At 50.1% G+C, this 17,867-nt stretch overlaps 1 protein-coding gene across 2 annotated transcripts in view; it reads right to left on the bottom strand.

Annotated features, from left to right (window-relative positions):
• The window catches only part of LOC119956814 (CD276 antigen-like), a 330,224-nt gene that overhangs the window by 232,903 nt on the left and 79,454 nt on the right, over positions 1–17,867 (bottom strand). For both annotated transcript variants that reach the window (XM_038784260.1, XM_038784259.1), the window contains exon 2: positions 13,816–13,991. In XM_038784260.1, the coding sequence (XP_038640188.1) occupies positions 13,816–13,876 (61 nt within the window). In that variant the 5' untranslated portion in view covers positions 13,877–13,991. The remainder of the gene's footprint in view (positions 1–13,815; positions 13,992–17,867) is intronic.

A 17,867-nucleotide genomic window follows, 5' to 3' on the forward strand; every position in this document is an offset into this window, starting at 1 on the left:
ATGATATGAGCAATATAATTGCAAACACTTGGGCGAAGGTAATTTAGAAATTGTTGCACCCTGCCAACCAACTCATTCCCTTTCCCAAATTCCAAGCCCTGTGCACCAGCGATAAGCCCCCTGCCACAAAGCTAATTTGACTGCTGAAACTGTATTTTACCAGTGCAGCATCTCATTGGCTACATGGGTAATGAGGCCTGTTGCAAAGTTCAACACCGACCTTGCTGCCATTCATCATGTCTGTGCGGGGTCGGCACGTTCTCCCAGTGTCTGCGTGGGTTTCCTCCGGGTGCTCCGGTTTCCCCCCCCACAGTCCAAAGACATGCAGGTTAGGTGGACTGGCCATGATAAACTGCCCTTAGTGACCAAAAAGGTTAGGAGGGGTTATTGGGTTACGGGGATAGGGTGGAAGTGAGGGCTTAAGTGGGTCGGTGCAGACTCGATGGGCCGAATGGTTTCCTTCTGCACTGTATGTTCTATGTGTCCATGTGGCAAACCCACCCCCTGCCTGCTCATTCTACATTCGGTCAATAGCCCAGTAACGTCACTTATCCAGGCCAAGATAAGTAGCTGGGCATGGAGCTGTGGTTAACTGCAAGGGTTGGGGGGTTGGGAGCAGGTACGTTTTGTGCTGTAAAGGTGGTGTCTGCGGAATCTGTGATAGTTCACATCTGTTAGAGCAGGTTATCCCAATAGCACCGCAAAGACTACAGTTTACAAAGCGGAACATTTCTAAGGGTTGCGTGTTGGAAACCCAAAAAAAGGTTGGTTTTCAGGAAACAAGCCCCCTTCATCCCATTTAAGCTCATGCTGGAGTTTGAGTGTGTAGTTTTGGCGTCTTTATCTGAGGAAGGATGTTCTTGCTTTGGAGGGAGTGCAGCGAAGGTTTACCAGGCTGATTACTGGGATGGCAGGACTGTCATTTGGGAGGGGAGACTTAGTCATAGAATCTACAGTGCAGAAGGAGGCCATTCTGCCCATCGAGTCTGCACCGGCCCTTGGAACGGACACCCTACTTAAGCCCAGACCGGCATCTTCCCCCCGTGACCCCACCTAACCTTTTGGACACTAAAGGCAATTTAGCATGGCCAATCCACCTAACCTGCACATCTTTAGACTGTGGGAGGAAACCGGAGCACCCGGAGGAAACCCACGCAGACACTGGAAGAAAGTGCAAACTCCACACAGACAGTCACCCGAGGCTGGAATTGAACCCGGGTCCCTGGGCTGTGAGGCAGCAGTGTTAAGGGTTAGGGTTAGGATTAGTCAGTTAGGATTGTATTCATTGGAGTTCAGAAGAGTGAGATGGGATCTCATAGAAACTTACAAAATTCTAACAGGATTAGAGAGGGTAGATTCAGAAAGAATGTTCCCGATGATGGGGGAGTCCAGAACTAGGGGCCATAGTTTGCGGATAAGGGGTAAACCTTTTCGCACTGAGGTGAGGAGAAATTTGTTCACCCAGAGAGTGGTGAATCTGTGGAATTCTCAACCACAGGAAGTAGTTGAGGTCAAAACGTTGTGTGATTTCAAGAAGGAGTTAGATACAGCTCTTGGGGCTGAAGGGATATGGGGAGGAAGGCGGGATCAGGGTATTGAACTTGATGATCAGCCATGATCATAATGAATGGCACAGCAGGCTCAAAGGGCCGAATGGCCTCTTCCTGCTTCCATGCATGTTTCAACGTATGTCCTTCCAGAGTGTCAACTCCAGCATTCTGGCATTGCATCCCTTCCAGTGACGAGCTGGGACCTTGGTGCACTCGCACATCCGAAGGATGGCTCTGCCATTATGTGCAGTCCAACTTGCCAAAAGTCAACTCTTGCAGATAAATGCTGTAAAGAATCAGGGAGCCGACAACTGAAAATGGAATTGCGACTTGAGCCAAACGGATTCCTGGCTGACACATTTTGTGGTCAAACCATCCGACTGCGGCCCCAGGTTTAGCCTGGGGCCTGCATTTTCATAATGGCGAGCGAGTCCTTCTTGACCCATCTCCGCATCCTTGCGCAGTCATGGAATTATGACTCAACGGCTGATTCCATGATCCGGGATCAGATCATTTTCGGGGTCGAGTCCGACTCCCTGCGGGAGCAGCTCCTCAAAATCAAACAGTTGACCCTCTCCGTCGCCATAGAAACGCGCGCTGTCCATGAGCATGCCAGGAATCGTTACTCCCGCATCAGGGCGGCAGAAAATGCAAAACTGGTCTCCCTGAGCGACTCCCCGAACTGCCAATTGGTGGTCAGTGGGCAAGGTGATGGGCTCTCAAAGCTGGCGGTCTTCAACTTGAAGGAAGCATGAAGCTACTTTTCCAGGTGAGCGGGTCAGAGGCACCTCAAGACGAAGCCGCCTTCTCCAACCCTTTTACGTCGTAGAATACCAAGCCGAGAAGCTGAGCCGCCAGAGAGGAATAGGGAACTCCTCCACTGGTCGGCCTTCGGTTGGGAGGATCTCAGAGCCTGTCGGTAGGGCCTCACGGTAGCATGGTGGTTAGCATCAATGCTTCACAGCTCCAGGGTCCCAGGTTCGATTCCCGGCTGGGTCACTGTCTGTGTGGAGTCTGCACGTCCTCCCCGTGTGTGCGTGGGTTTCCTCCGGGTGCTCCGGTTTCCTCCCACAGTCCAAAGATGTGCGGGTTAGGTGGATTGGCCATGCTAAATTGCCCGTAGTGTAAGGTTAATGGGGGGATTGTTGGGTTACGGGTATACGGGTTACGTGGGTTTAAGTAGGGTGATCATTGCTCGGCACAACATCGAGGGCCGAAGGGCCTGTTCTGTGCTGTACTGTTCTATGTTCTATGTTCTATGTCTGGAGCACACACCCCAGGTTTGCCACCGGGAGGCCACCTTCAGGCAGTTGGCCTGGTCTCCCTGCACCTCCAGTAGCCTGGAAGCCATCCGGAAAGCTCCAGCTGGCCTCTGACCTGAGATGACCTTTAATGACCCTTAATTGGTTATACTCACGCCTTGGGAACAGGTCCGCCTTCCTGACTCCCGTCTTTCCCCTTGGAAAATGGCAGATGTAAATCTGAACGCTGGCTGGCTGGCAGCGTGAATTTCCAGGCCCACCTTCCTCATGTCCACGCCTACCACCTTCACCACCCCTCCCCACTTAAAGGGCTACATTACAAAAATACTTTACTGGCAGCTGTCATAATCCCCATGAGCGCCACGGGGAAACAATCATCGATCGCCCTGTGGGACCCTGTGGAGTACGAGCTCCCCAGGCAGAGGCCAACCAGTTGGGGCTCGTTATGGGCAAAGCATAAAGGCAGGCCCAACTCAGGGCCTGGTGTAACGGGTCCTCCCAGCTCGGATGACCCAGCTCGGATTGCACCGGGTGTGAGAGGCTGCGTTATGCAGACCTTTGTAAATAAATCCAGTGTTAATGTAACCATAAAATTTACAGTGCAGAAGGAGGCCATTCGGCCCATCAAGTCTGCACCGGCTCTTGGAAAGAGCACCCTACCCAAGGTCAACACCTCCACCCTATCCCCACAACCCAGTAACCCCTCCCAACACTAAGGGCAATTTTGCACACTAAGGGCAATTTATCATGTCCAATCCACCTAACCTGCACATCTTTCGACTGTGGGAGGAAACCGGAGCACCCGGAGGAAACCCACACAGACACGGGGGGGGGGAACGTGCAGACTCCGCATAGACAGTGACCCAAGCCGGAATCGAACCTGGGACCCTGGAGCTGTGAAGCAATTGCATTATCCACAATGCTACCGTGCTGCCCTAAAGCCTACTTGTGACATCAATAAAGATTATCCTTGGTTATCATTAAATTACATTTACTGTCAGTCTTCTCTGCGTCATTTTCGCTGCCAGGCGTGCGTTTTTCTTTTATTCATTGGATGTGGGCATCGCTGGCTAGGCCAGCATTTATTCCCCACCCCTAATTGCCCCTTGCAAAGGCGGTGGTGAGCTGCCTTCTTGAATGGGCTGCAGTCCATGTGGTGCAGGTGCACCCACAGTGTTGAGGTCCTGAAAGGCGCTATATAAATGCAGGTCTTTCTGACTTGCGTGAAAATCTGCAGGTTAGTGAAGGTGTTTGATGTGAGGTCCCACCTGGGTCCTGCGGCCTATGTCGAGCACAGGCACGGTCCGACTCAGCAATTTGTATTGATGTACCACAGAAAGCAGCCTATCTGGCAGCATCACAGCCTGGTTTGGCAACTGCTCTGCCCAAGACCGCAAGAAACTACAGAGAGTGGTGAACGCAGCACAGTCCGTCACACAAACCCGCCTCCCATTCATTGACTGTCTATATCTCCCGCTGCCTTGGGAAAGCGGGCAGCATAATCAAAGACTTCTCCCACCCGGGTTATTCTCTCTTCCAACCTCTTCCATCGGGGAGGAGATACAAAAGTTTGAGAACACGCACCGATAGATTCAAAAACAGCTTCTTTCCTGTTACTACCAGACTCCTGAATTACCCTCTTATGGACTGAACTGATCTTTCTACGCATCTTCTCTACAGTTGTAGCACTATATACCATATACTTCACCCGCTATCTACGTTTATGTATTTTCATATTGTATCCTCATGTATTTATTGTATGGGCGGCACGGTAGCACAGTGGTTAGCATTGTTGGTTCACAGCACCAGGGTTCCAGGTTCGATTCCCGGCTTAGGTCACTGTCTGTGCGGAGTCTGCACGTCCCCCCCCGTGTCTGCGTGGGATTCCTCCGGGTGCTCCGGTTTCCTCCCTCAAGTCGCAAAAGACATGGGGCGGGATTCTCTCAGCCTGGGGCCGGGCCTGAGAATCATCGCGCCACGCATCCACGATGCCGGGAAGTGGCCCCCACCCCCCCGCCGATTCTCGGCCCGGGATGGGTCTAGCGGTCGTAACAAAAATCCCCGAGTCCTGCCAGCGCCGTTCTAACCTGCTCCTAGCCGGCGGGACCTTGGCGTGGAAGGGTCCGGGGATGGCCTGTGGGGGGGGGGGGGGGGGTCCGACTGTGGGGAGGTCTCCATTGTGGCCTGGCCCGCGGGGCCATGTTGTGTCGGGGCCGGCACGGAGAAGGGAGCCACTGCGCGTGCGCGGACCCCGCGGCGCCCAGTTCACGCCAGGATCAACAGCTGGAGCGGCGTGGGCCGCTCCAGTCCCGTGCTGGCCCCCTATAGGGTCCAGAGTTGCTGATCCTGAGGCCATGTTGATGCCATCGAGAAACGCGACGGCGTTTCCGACGGCGTCAACACTTAGCCTCAGGATCAGAGAATCCCGCACATGCTTGTTAGGTGAATTGGACATACTCAATTCTCCCTCAGTGTACCCGAACAGGCGCCGGAATGTGGCAACTAGGGGCGTTTCACAGTAACTTCATTGCAGCGTTAATGTAAGCCTACTTGTGACACTAATAAAGATTATGTTCCATTTTTTTAATGTATGGAACGATCTGCCTGGACTGGGCACAGAACAATACTTTTCACTGTTGCTCGGTACACGTGACAATAAATCTAAACCTATCCATTATTTACATTGTTGAAAAGTCAAGCGATTGAAATTGGCGAGAATTCAATTGGGGAAACATCTTCCTCAAGTCGCTGTGGACCCCGAGGACAGGAAACTAGCTTTGTTCTCACACTAATCCTTTTCTTTAAACCATCGCAAGCAAAGAAGGGAAAATATACCCTGGATAAGTACTAAACACCACTGGGATTACAGACAACCAAAAGTCAACATTAGGAATCTCTTTAATTGAAGGGTTCAACAAAATGTCGCAGCCCACAGAAACAACTCTCGACAATTTAGGAGTTGTTCCGTTGGAATTATAGTCTTTCACCCAGCTTTTACCCTGCATTATGTTTCATTTTAAAAATACACTGTGGTCCCGAAACACAACTTTGCAAAGGTCACGAAAGTAAAGGCAACAGGGATTGAAGGCAGAGAATGTACAGTTATGGGACGTTATAACTGCAGCAAGTGTAACCCGATGATTGATAACAAGCTGAAATAACAGCAAGGGAATTATTTCTAAGTTAAAAAGGACCGCAAAGCCATTGAGGCCGCAGCATTGTTCTTATTCCTGGCTGGGATAAAGGAGGAGAGGTGAAACTGCTGTCTGATAAATCAGCAAGACCTGCCTTTTTGTAACTTTCTTTATTTCGCTGATTGGTTGTGAGGAGCACTGGCAAGGCCAGCATTCTTGTCCATCTCGAGAGGGTCACAGTGAGTCACCTTCAAGGGATAGTGCAGTCCATGTTGTGTAGTTACACCCAGAGTGCGGTCAGGGTGGGAGTTCCCAGATTTTAATCCAGCAACACTAAAGGAACAGCGAGATTTTTCCAAGTCGGGGTGGGGGGGGGTGGGATTCTCTCAGCCCAGACCGGGCCAGAGAATCACTGGGCCAGCTGCGAATCGCCGACGCCACCCCGACGATTCTCCAGAGAGCGGAGAATCAGCGCCAGCACAGTCGGCGCGGCGCCGGTCGGGGAGCTGCTCTCCGCATCCCCCCCCCCCCCCCCCCCCCCCCCCCCAGCCCCAGCGACTCTCTGTCCGGGATGGCCGTACAAAAAATCCGAGTCCCACCGGCGGCAGCCCCACTGCGCATGCGCAGACCCGCGGCGCCCATCTGACACCGGTATCGGCAGCTGGAGCGGCGTGGATCACTCCAGTGCCATGCTGGCCCCCTGTAGGGGTCAGAATCGCTGCTTCTGAGGGCATGTTGACGCCCTCGTGAAACGCGACGGCGTTTACTACGGCGTCGACACTTAGCCTCAGGATTACAGAATTTACACTGCAGAAGGAGGCCACCCGGCCCATCGAGTCTGCACCGACTCCTGCAAAGAGCACCCCACTCAAGCCCACATATCTACCGATCCCGGTAACCCGGTAACCCCCACTTAATCTTTGTTTTGGACACTAAGTGCAATTTATCATGGCCAATCCACCTAACCCGCACATCTTTGGGCTGTGGGAGGAAACCGGAGCACCCGGAGGAAACCCACGCACACACGGGGAGAACGTGCAGACTCCGCACAGAGCGACCCCAAGCCGGGAATCGAACCTGGGACCCTGGAGCTGTGAAGCAACTGTGCCAACCACTATGCTGCCCTATCAGGATCAGAGAATCCCGCCCAGGGTGGTGTGTGACTTAGAGGGAAACTTGCAAGTGGTGGTGTTCCCATTCACCTATTGCCCTTGTCCTTCTAGGTGGCAGAGGGCACCTAGAAGGTGCTTTGATGGAGTCTTGGCAAGTTGTTCAGTTGGAAAAGGACATTTTACACATCATGAACAAGAACCTAATCACACATGAACACACACACATACACAGATACACATGGACGCACACACACACACACACGGAGACATGAACACACAAGGATACACACGGGCACAGACACACACATGGGCACGGACGCACACAGGCACAGACACATGCACTCTTCTCTTCTGGAGAGAAAGCTAGGGGATAATATTTTGAGGGTCCACTTATCCACAATATGTTACCTTTATCAAAGTATCCAAGAGATGCTAAACATGCTCTGAGCACACCTTGTAATAGACGCGAGTCCCATGTCACATCAGATAGTCTCCCGAGAGGACTCTGGTATCACTCCAATTTATTGTGTTCAGACTTAGCTCTGAATCTGACTTTGGGTCCACGTGTTCCCCAAACCGTTTCCAACGGTTTGACATAATCGTGGCAGTAGCGGAGCAGATCGTACCGGCTTGTGATATATCAACAGCCAATATGTCAAAATGAGGAGGATTCCCAAGCTGATGCTCATGTCCATTATACAGACCGACTTCCTGTAAATCCTCCCCCAAGACTTCAGTCCCATACCTACAAACACACAAATTAGGGAGAGGAGGCCTTTCGGCCCCTCCAGCCTGCCCCACCATTTCAGAAGATCGTGCCTGGTCTGCATCGGGCCTCAATTCCAATTCCCTGCCGACCCCTATTTCCTGCCGACCCCTATTCCTTTTCACGTCCTTGCCAATCAAGAATCTATCTAACTCCCCGTTAAGAAAATTTCAATGACCCACAGCCTCCACTGCCCTCTGGGGTAGAGAATTCCACAGAACCAATGACCAACGACCATTTAAGATGGAGACGAGGAGAAATTTTTAAACTGTGTCCCCCATCTACCCTGTCAAGTTCCCTCAGGTTCTTTTATGTTTCAATAAGATCAGCCCTAATTATTCTGAGCTCCAATGGATACAGGACCAATCTGGCCAACCTTTCCTCATAAGGGAACCCTCCTGGGCCGGGGGCGGGATGGTGGAACAGTGGTTAGCACTGCTGCCTCACAGTGCCAGGGACCTGGGTTCAATTCCGGCCTTGGGTGACAGTCCATGTGGAGTTTGCGCGTTCTCCCCCTGTCTGCTCCAGTTTCCTCCCACAGTCCAAAATATGCAGGTTAGGTGGATAAGTGATGCTAAATTGCCCCTTAGTGTCTAACGATGTGTAGGTTAGGTGGGGTTACAGGATTACAGGGATAGGGCAGGGGGGTTGGGCCTACGTCAGGTACTCTTTTGGATTGTTGGTGCAGACTTGATGGGCCGAATGGCCTTCTTCTACACTTGTGAAATCAGTTGAGTGAACCGTCTCTGAACTGCTTCTTAATGCAATAGTGCGTACATAGAGCATACAGTGCAGAAGAAGGCCATTCGGCCCATCGAGTCTGCACCGACCCCACTTAAGCCCTCACTTCCACCCTATCCCCAATAACCCCTCCTAAACTTTGTGATCACTAAGGGCAATTTATCACGGACCTATTTTTCAATACTCTCTGCTACCTGTTAGCTAACCAATCCTCTATCCATGCTAATATGACACCCTCCTCACCATGCGCTATTATTTACCTGCACATCTTTCGACTGTGGGAGGAAACCAGCGCACCCGGAGGAAACCCACGCAGACACGGCGAGAACATGCAGACTTCGCACAGGCAGTGACCCAAGGCGGTCATCGAACCCGAGACCCTGCTGCTGTGAAGCCACAGTGCTAACCACTGTGCTACCGTGCTGCCCCAGGACACACAAACTGTACAGACTACCCCAGAAGTGGTCTTACCTGTGATCTGTATAACTAGCAAAACATCATTCCTTTTGTATTTCATTCCTCTTACAATAAAGGGCAATGCTGTATTTGCCTTTCTAATCACTTGCTGTATCTGCAAACTAACCTTTTGTGATTCATGTACCAGGACACCCAGATCCCTCTGTACCACAGAGTTCAGCAGTCTCTCCCCGTTTAAATAATAACCCACATTTCTATTCTCCCTGCCAAACTGGACAAGTTAACATTTTCCCTGCATTACACTCTTTCTGATCCAAATCATTGATGTACACTGTAAATAGTTGAGGCCCCAGTTCTGATCTCTCTGACATTCCAGGAGATGCAGTTGCCAACATGAAAATGACCTATTTTTCAATACTCTCTGCTACCTGTTAGCTAACCAATCCTCTATCCATGCTAATATGACACCCTCCTCACCATGCGCTATTATTTACATAGTATTTACAGTGCAGAAGGAGGCCATTCGGCCCATCAAGTCTGCACCGGCTCTTGGAAAGAGCACCCTACCCAAGCCCACACCAACCTATCCCCATAACCCAGAAACCCCCACTCAGGGCAATTTTGGACACTAAGGGCAATCTACCATGGCCAATCCACCTAACCTGCACATCTTTGGACTGTGGGAGGAAACCGGAACGCCTGGAGGAAACCCATGCACACACGGGGAGAACGTGCAGACTCCGCACAGACAGTGACCCAGCCGAGAATCGAACCTGGGACCCTGGAGCTGTGAAGCAATTGTGCTATCCACCACGCTACCGTGCTGCTCATTATGCGTAACCTTCGATGCGGCACATTATCAAAGATACTTTAGAAATCAGAGTACATCACCTCTACAGGTTCCCCTTTATCCATGTTGCTCATTACTTTGTTAAAGAACTGTCATAAATTAGTCATGATTTCCCTTCCGCAAAACCTTGCCTGATTGCCCTGCGATAACTTCCAAAGAAACCCTAACAGTGCCCAAGGAGGCCATTTGGCCCATTGAGTCTGCACTGACCCCTCCAAAAGAGCACCCTACCTTGGCCTACTCCCCCACCCTATCCCTGAAACCTTTGAACACTCTTAAGGAGCAATTTGGCAGTGCCAATCCACCTAACCTGCACATATTTGGACTGCGGGATGAAACTGGAGGAAACGCCCGCAGACACGGGGAGAGCATGCAAACTCCCCACAGGCAGTCACCCTGGCACTGAGGGGCAGCAGTGGTAACCACTGTGCCACCCTGCTGCCCCTAATACATTGTCCCTCTGACAGATTGTGAGGCTAACTAGCCCATAGTTTCCAGCTTTCTGCCTTCTTCCCTTTTTTGAACAGAAGTTACATTCGCCATTTTCCAATCTGATGGAACGTGTCCAGAAACGAGGGAGTTTTGGAGAATTACAGCCATTGCACATATTGTCCCCCCAGCTATTTTTTTTTGTTTTAAGACCCTTGGATGAAGTCCATCAAGTCCTGGGCGCCAGTCAGCGTCTGGTTCCAATCATGTTCTCAGTAATAATAATAATCTTTATTATTGCCACAAGTAGGCTTACACTGCAATGAAGTTACTGTGGAAAGCCCCTAGTCACCACATTCCGGCGCCTGTTCGGGTACACGGAGGGAGAATTCAGAATGTCCAATTCACCTAACAGGCACATCAGAACTTGCGATGATGTTCAAACTTAGCCACGCAGGAATTGCCGCCGTCATTCCAAAATCTACCAAGTCTCCCTTTGGAGTTGTTTGTTCTTTGCTGCATCAAGCGTTTTGATCTGCTCACGTGAGGATGATAGTGAGGGTTCAAAAAGGGCGGGGCGGGGGGGGGGGGGGGGGGGGGGGGGGGGAGGATCAGAAGATTTAATTCCAGCGTAAAACGCGACACTTTAAAACCTGCGGCTTTTATGCGTGAAGACACCAGCAAAGTCTGATGGTTAAAAAGGCCCAACTCTGTATCAGAATGAGAATTGTGGGAGTGGAATAAACTGCAGTGATCTACAGCCAAGGACAGGATGTGCAGCTACGGAGTGTGTGCAGGAGCTGTTTGGGCAGTCACCTCGTGAGAGGTCAAACAGCATGACCCTTCAGCTGTTCAGCATGGCTGTTGCTATGCCTCAAACGGACAGTGATTGGACACAGACCCCTGAGAGAGGAAATGGTCAGAAACAGAAAAACCAGCTCCTGAGAGAAACACGACTTCCTGGGCCATCGTGACCCAAAGACAGTGATTGATGAGTGCCTGCCCTGTGCGTAAGTGACTGAGAGGCCGACCAGCGCCAGCAGTATCTGGATCAATAGGAGAGACAAAGGAACATCAGGAGTGACAACTTGCAGGGCCAACCATTGTGGAGCCAAGCCCTGGGCCTGGGACTGAGAGAGGACATCAGGAACAACCACGAGAGAGACTGATCACCTCGCCTCTTAATCGGTTGCCTTTAGTTCCAAGCGCAAAGTTTGATATGAAGAAGAGTTTTGATACTTTGCGTAATAAAGCTTTCGATACCGTTCAGGGTGCGGTTTTGATACCTTTGCGGTAACCTGGCACGGTACAATAAAGGATATTGTTGTACGATAAAGAGTGTCCATAACAATAGTTAACCCCGTATCGGAAGTTAAACACAGTTCACCACCATCTTCTCAAGGGTAATTAGGGATGGCCAACATTGCCTTACCTGCAATGGTCGCATCTTGTGAAAGAAAAATAAATCAGAAAAATCTGCTTGGTAAACTTCTCCTTCAATTGGGAAGTGGGAAGGAGTGAGCATTTTGATAAGATGCGTTAATACAAATCTAAAGCAGTGAAAGCAGCAGGGTAGCATGGTGGTTAGCATAAATGCTTCACAGCTCCAGGGTCCCAGGTTCGATTTCCGGCTGGGTCACTGTCTGTGCGGAGTCTGCACGTCCTCCCCGTGTGTGCGTGGGTTTCCTCCGGGTGCTCCGGTTTCCTCCCACAGTCCAAAGATGTGCGGGTTAGGTGGATTGGCCATGATAAATTGCCCGTAGTGTCCTAATAAAAGTAAGGTTAAGGGGGGGGTTGTTGGGTTACGGGTATAGGGTGGATACGTAGGTTGAGTAGGGTGATCATGGCTCGGCACAACATTGAGGGCCGAAGGGCCTGTTCTGTGCTGTACTGTTCTATGTTCTATGTAAGAGGGGGGGGGGGGGGGGATTTCTGCTCCAGTCTTCAATGGGTGGGGTCAGCAGAAGATCTCGCAAGATGTCCAAATGGTGCTTCACGGCGGTGTAAAAGCACAGCGCAATTGTCCCTGTCCCTTGCCAGTGATTCCCAAAGTCCAGCTTGGGGAACGTCATTCTAATACTTTTACATGTCATTATCAGGCCTGTAAGTCGGAATCACCCCCCCCCCAATAAGAAAATCCATCCTCGTCTGGCGCGAGGGCAGACCAACGTGAATCACGACTGGCCTCCCAGGATGGGCACCTGGCGGCTGGAACCCCCAGAGGGTCTCAGATATCTGCAGCGCTCCAGGGCGAAGGGAGTCATCGGGATTTAGAATCATAGAATATCCTTACAGCGCAGGAGGCTATTCGGCCCGTCGAGTCTACACCATCCTTCCCGAAAGAGCACCCTACCTCGGCCCACATTCCCGTCCTATCCCCAAAACTCCACCGGGGGGGCTGCATGGTGGGGTGTGGGATGGCGCGGGGGGGGGGGGGGGGGGGGGGGGGGGGTCTCAAATGAACCTTTGCGAGCTGGGGTAGCCTTTAAAAATGGTGTCACGATCTTTTTTAAAAACGACTTGCTGGCCTTTGTCGTGAGTCCCTTCCCATTTCTTCCCATTATTCCAAACGATATGACGGAGAAAGACATCGCTGGTGCCAACGGCTTCAGCGGCTGCTTTTCCCGTTCATTAATGCACTCGGCCAAATGCATGGAAAATTCCACCCTGTATATTATTTACAGCACAGAGCAGGTTAATTTGGCCCAACAGGACCACGTCAGTGTTTAAGCTCCACACGAGCCTTCATCCTTTTTCATCTACCCCCAGCAAGATAGCCTTCTGTTTCTTCGTTTCCCATGTGGCGATCTATCTTCTCCTTGAATGCTTCAATATGTGCACCTATATCTACGCATTAACGCATGCATGCCAATCTGTATTGGTACATGGTGGTACAGTGGTTAGCACTGCTGCCTCACAGCGCCAGGGACCCAGATTCAATTCTGACCTTGGGTGACCGCATGTGTGGAGCTTGCATGTTCACCCCGTGTCTGCATGGGTTTCCTCCGGGTGCTCCGGTTTCCTCCCACAGTCCAAAGATGTGCAGGTTAGGTGGATTAGCCATCATAAAATTACCCAAAAGAGTAGGTGGAATTATGGGGAAAGGGCAGGGACGTTGGCCTAGGTAAGGTCTTCTTTCAGAAAGTCGGTGTAGACTCGATGGGCCGAATGGCCTCCTTCTGCACTGTAGGGATTCCATGATTCTAAATCCCTATCCATACATTATCTTCCAGCATCCAATTTAAACAAAAATTCATTACGCATTCTATACATTTGTTCTTTCCGGCAGATGCAGTCAATGAACTCAAAGGCAAACTCATTGTAAGTGTATCTCACACTTCCTTGTTGTCCAAAGCATTGTACCAGAATAACACAAACATTCAAGAAACGCTTGGGCTATCACTGTGCCAGGTTACGATGTCCTACTTTGTATCACACGTCTGTTTGTTGCTGAGTCGTATCTATGCAAACCCATTGCGTATTTACATTGCATTTACCATCGATTGTACATAGAGTGTGTCAGGATACATTGCGATGCAAGATTGAGGTCTTACCTCTACAGTATCCCAGGAGCAGATGCACTGCAAAGTATGCAGACAAGATGGCAGAGTACATCGTTGGACTTCGCGACAGATCAGGAGCAAAGGGCGAGAAAACGGGCTTAAGGTGATTCGCCTCTATCAACGGCAGCCTCGCATTCAGGATTTCCCCGTGAAAATCAACTTCCTACCTGTGGAAAAGACAAATAAACAGTTGTTGTCGCAGTAGTTACAAAGTTAGCAGGGTTGATGCAGTGGAAGTATTTCACAGTGAGGCTTGCGTAGGAATTGGAGTCAATCCCTTAAGGCCATCGAGCCAGTTTCGGAAATGCTTGATTTCACCTTCTTTCCTCAATAGTCCTTCACCCAGCAAAACAATATTTTCTTCTGGAGGTTTCGTTGCCTCTACTCTACTACCCCTCTTGACACTCCTTTCATGAGGTAGTTATTCGCACAGGAACTTACAGCAAGTGTCAATCATCTGACCATGAACCCAATGCTGTCTCCATACTAAGCAGTAGAGGCTCCTTCATTAAATATTTTTAAGATAAGGGATTAAGGGTTATGGTGTTCAGGCCGGAAAGTGGAGCTGAGTCCACCAAAGATAAATCATGATCTCATTGAATGGCGGAGCAGGCTCGAGGGGCTAGATGGCCTACTCCCGCTCCTAGTTCTTAATGCTTCAACTGGGAACGTTCAACACACAACCTTCTGGTTCAGGTGCAAGTCCCACTCTGGAGACTCGTGCACAGGAATGATGGAGTTGGGGGTTTTCAGATGGGACATTAAACCCGAGGTCTAGCTGCCCTCTCAGGCAGTGCAAGATCGCTTGCACTGTTTCTAAGAAGAGCAGGGCAATCCTGCCTGGTCACCTGACAGAAATCTATCCCACCGTCAATACCTTAAAAAAAAGTCTAGCCATTATGGCAGTGCTGCCTGTGGGATCTTACTCTGCACAAATAGACTGCTGCATTTTGTCCATCCCATTGCACTTCCAAAGTTCCGAATTGGCCGTGAAATGCTTTGGAGCGTCCTGTGATTGTGACGGGCGATGTGGGAGAGCGGGAGCTTTGCCTGGCCAACGATAGCACTGTCGTCACTGCTCCTGTGATAGCAGCTAACTCAGCTAACCCAGGTTTAGCTCACTGAGCTAAATCGCTGGCTTTTAAAGCAGACCAAGGCAGGCCAGCAGCACGGTTCGATTCCCATACCAGCCTCCCCGGACAGGCGCCAGAATGTGGCGACTAGGGGCTTTTCACAGTAACTTCATTGAAGCCTACTCGTGACAATAAGCGATTTTCATTCATTTTTCATTTTCATTTTCATTTCAGAATAGACAAGGAGGTCCTTCCTAAGCCTGAGGAACTCAAAAAGCCAGCAAGTGTCTGGTTGTTGCCCTTTGGTATGTTGCCTGATCACCTGCGAACAACCAAGTGGGGAGGTTCTTACGCCTATATACAGAGATCTACTATATTTCCTTTCAACGTCGAAACAAAAACCATCCCTTCAGAATCATGGTCTTCCCTCTCGGACTTTACCCTATTCATTGTGCCCACAAATCCAGGCACCAAAGCAGGAAAATCTGCCCCAGTGTCTTTCATTCGGAGTCCTGTTCAAGTCTTATTCACATCCAGACCAACTGTTCACACCTTGCCACATCGCAGAATCTATAGAGTGCAGGAGGCCGCCATTTGGCCCATCAAGTTTGGACCGACTCTCTGAAAGAGCACCCTACCTTGTCCCACCCCCCTTGCCTTATCCCCGTATCTTTGTCCATTCTCTCTTTTCAGATAGAACTCCAATTCCCTTTTGAATACCTCAATCGAACCTGCCTCCCCCACCCTCTCAGTAAGTTTTATTCCAAACTCCAGCCACCTTCTGTTTAATAAGAAAGTACATCCCATCACTTCCACTCCTTTTACCCATTATTTTCGATCGATACCCTTTAGTTCTTCGTAAGAAGTCTTACAACACCAGGTTAAAGTCCAACAGGTTTGTTTTGAATCACTAGCTGCACGCCGAAAGCCAGTGATTCGAAACAAACCTGTTGGACTTTAACCGGTGTTGTAAGACTTCTTACTGTGCTCACACGGGTCCAACGTTGGCATCACTACATCTTTAAGTCTTCGATTGGAAGATAGCAAATGTAACCCCTTTATTCAAAAAGGAAGGGACACAGAAAGCAGGAAACTACAGGCCCATTCGCTTAACATCTTCCGAACAGAAAATGTTAGAAGCCATGATTCAAGTTAGGGCACTTGCAAAAATTCAAGGCAATCAGGCAGAGTCAACATGGTTTTGTGAAAGGGAAATGATGTTTAACCTATTTGTTGGAGTTCTTTGAATGAATCACATGTACTGTAGATGTGGATGAAGGGGAACTGGTGGGTGTATTGTATTTAGATGTCCCAAAAGCATTTGATAAGATGCCGCAACAGAATTATTGCATAAAGTGAAAGCTCGTGCTGTAGGGGGTGCATTGGCATGGCTTTAAGATTGGCTGGCTAGCTAACAGTAAATAGAGAGTTCACATAAATGTTTTTTTTTTCTGGCTGGCAGGATTGGACAAGTTGTGTTTCACAGAGATCAGTGCCTCAACTTTTTACAGTTTATATAATGACTTGGATGAAGGGACTGGAGGTACGGTTGCTAAATTTGCTGATGACACAAAGACAGGTGGGAAAGTAAGTTGAGAAGAGCACGTAAGGAGGTTACAAAGGGATATGGATAGGTTAAGTAAGCGGGCGACAATCTGCCAATTGGAGGATCACGTAGACAAATGTGAAATTGTCTATTGTGGCAGGAAGAAGCTAAAGAGAGGGAGAAATGCGACGGATCATATGCCTTTTAAGAGGGGGTGGAGCAGAAAGAAATGCTGCCTAATTAATATCAAAGACATTTTACAAGCAAAACTAACTGATCTCCCGCAGTGTTACCGCAAACGCAGAGGTTACATTCACAGCCATAGTGGTATATGCCACGTAATGCATTGATCAACGGGGCTGTGGATTTAAGTTATTGAAAAAGGCAAACATTGTTCTGTTAAAACAATTTGATCTGACGGGAAAAGGCGACGGCGATTTTGCTTCACTTGCCAGCAATGCACACTGTAAGCGGGACTCTTAATATTGTTAATTTTGCATTCAGACATTCAGCTGCTTTACAAACTGGATTTTGCTGACTTCTCCAGTTCAGCAGTTGCCCAGCCCATGGATTCTCTGGCGACGATCGCTAAGGCGGCGGCGTCAAGCTGATCTGAAGCACCGACACAGGCTGCAGTCAGGCAACATCTGTTGCCACTTAGGCTGACTCACTGCATTCGGAGCAGGAAGTGAGGCATCAACAGCACACAGGAGCAGAGACGCCCCCGAAGCCACGGCCTTACTGGCAGCCCACCAATCCCCCCCAGACTACTCAAAGCAACGGGGGGGAGAGAGGGGAGGGTTTAAAGCAGCACCGTGTCTTCACCCGCTCGCTCTCTTTTGGAGATCCTGTCGGGAAGGAAGAGGCAGGAGAGGAAACAGAGCCCTCTTCTTCCACAATCCTGATTATTTCTCAGGAAGGTTTGAATGAGAAATAGCTCCATGAATAATTGAGGGATGTTTAAGCGTCCCAACGGGCATATTGTATTGGGAGTTAAGAAAGAGAAGAAAACAACAATGCTATGTTTCAATTGGCATTCCAAGTAAATCTGTGTGTCCCAATTTGAACACATGACCATGGAAAACCTATAGGAGTGATGACTTCTGCAAAGGGGATTGTTACACCTTTGTTCGACTGTGACAATAATTGATGACAATCGTCCTTCCGCAGTGAGGATAGAATATCGCTCCCTCCCCCGCACGGTGTGTTTTCCCGCGGCGGCCCGCCATGGGCTGGCAATGGTATCTTCCAGTCCCGCCAATGTCTACGGTGTGTTGCATGTCTCATCCGCTCCCCCCCCCCCCCCCCCCCCCCCCTCACCCCGCAACCGGGGAACCCACTGCAGCGGTGGGGATAGCATTTGACAGGACCAGAGGATCCTGCCAGAGGGACGGGCTGGGAAATCCCACCCCCGAGACCATCCA

Source organism: Scyliorhinus canicula, chromosome 24 (assembly GCF_902713615.1).
Source record: "Scyliorhinus canicula chromosome 24, sScyCan1.1, whole genome shotgun sequence".
Classification (NCBI taxonomy): domain Eukaryota; kingdom Metazoa; phylum Chordata; class Chondrichthyes; order Carcharhiniformes; family Scyliorhinidae; genus Scyliorhinus; species Scyliorhinus canicula.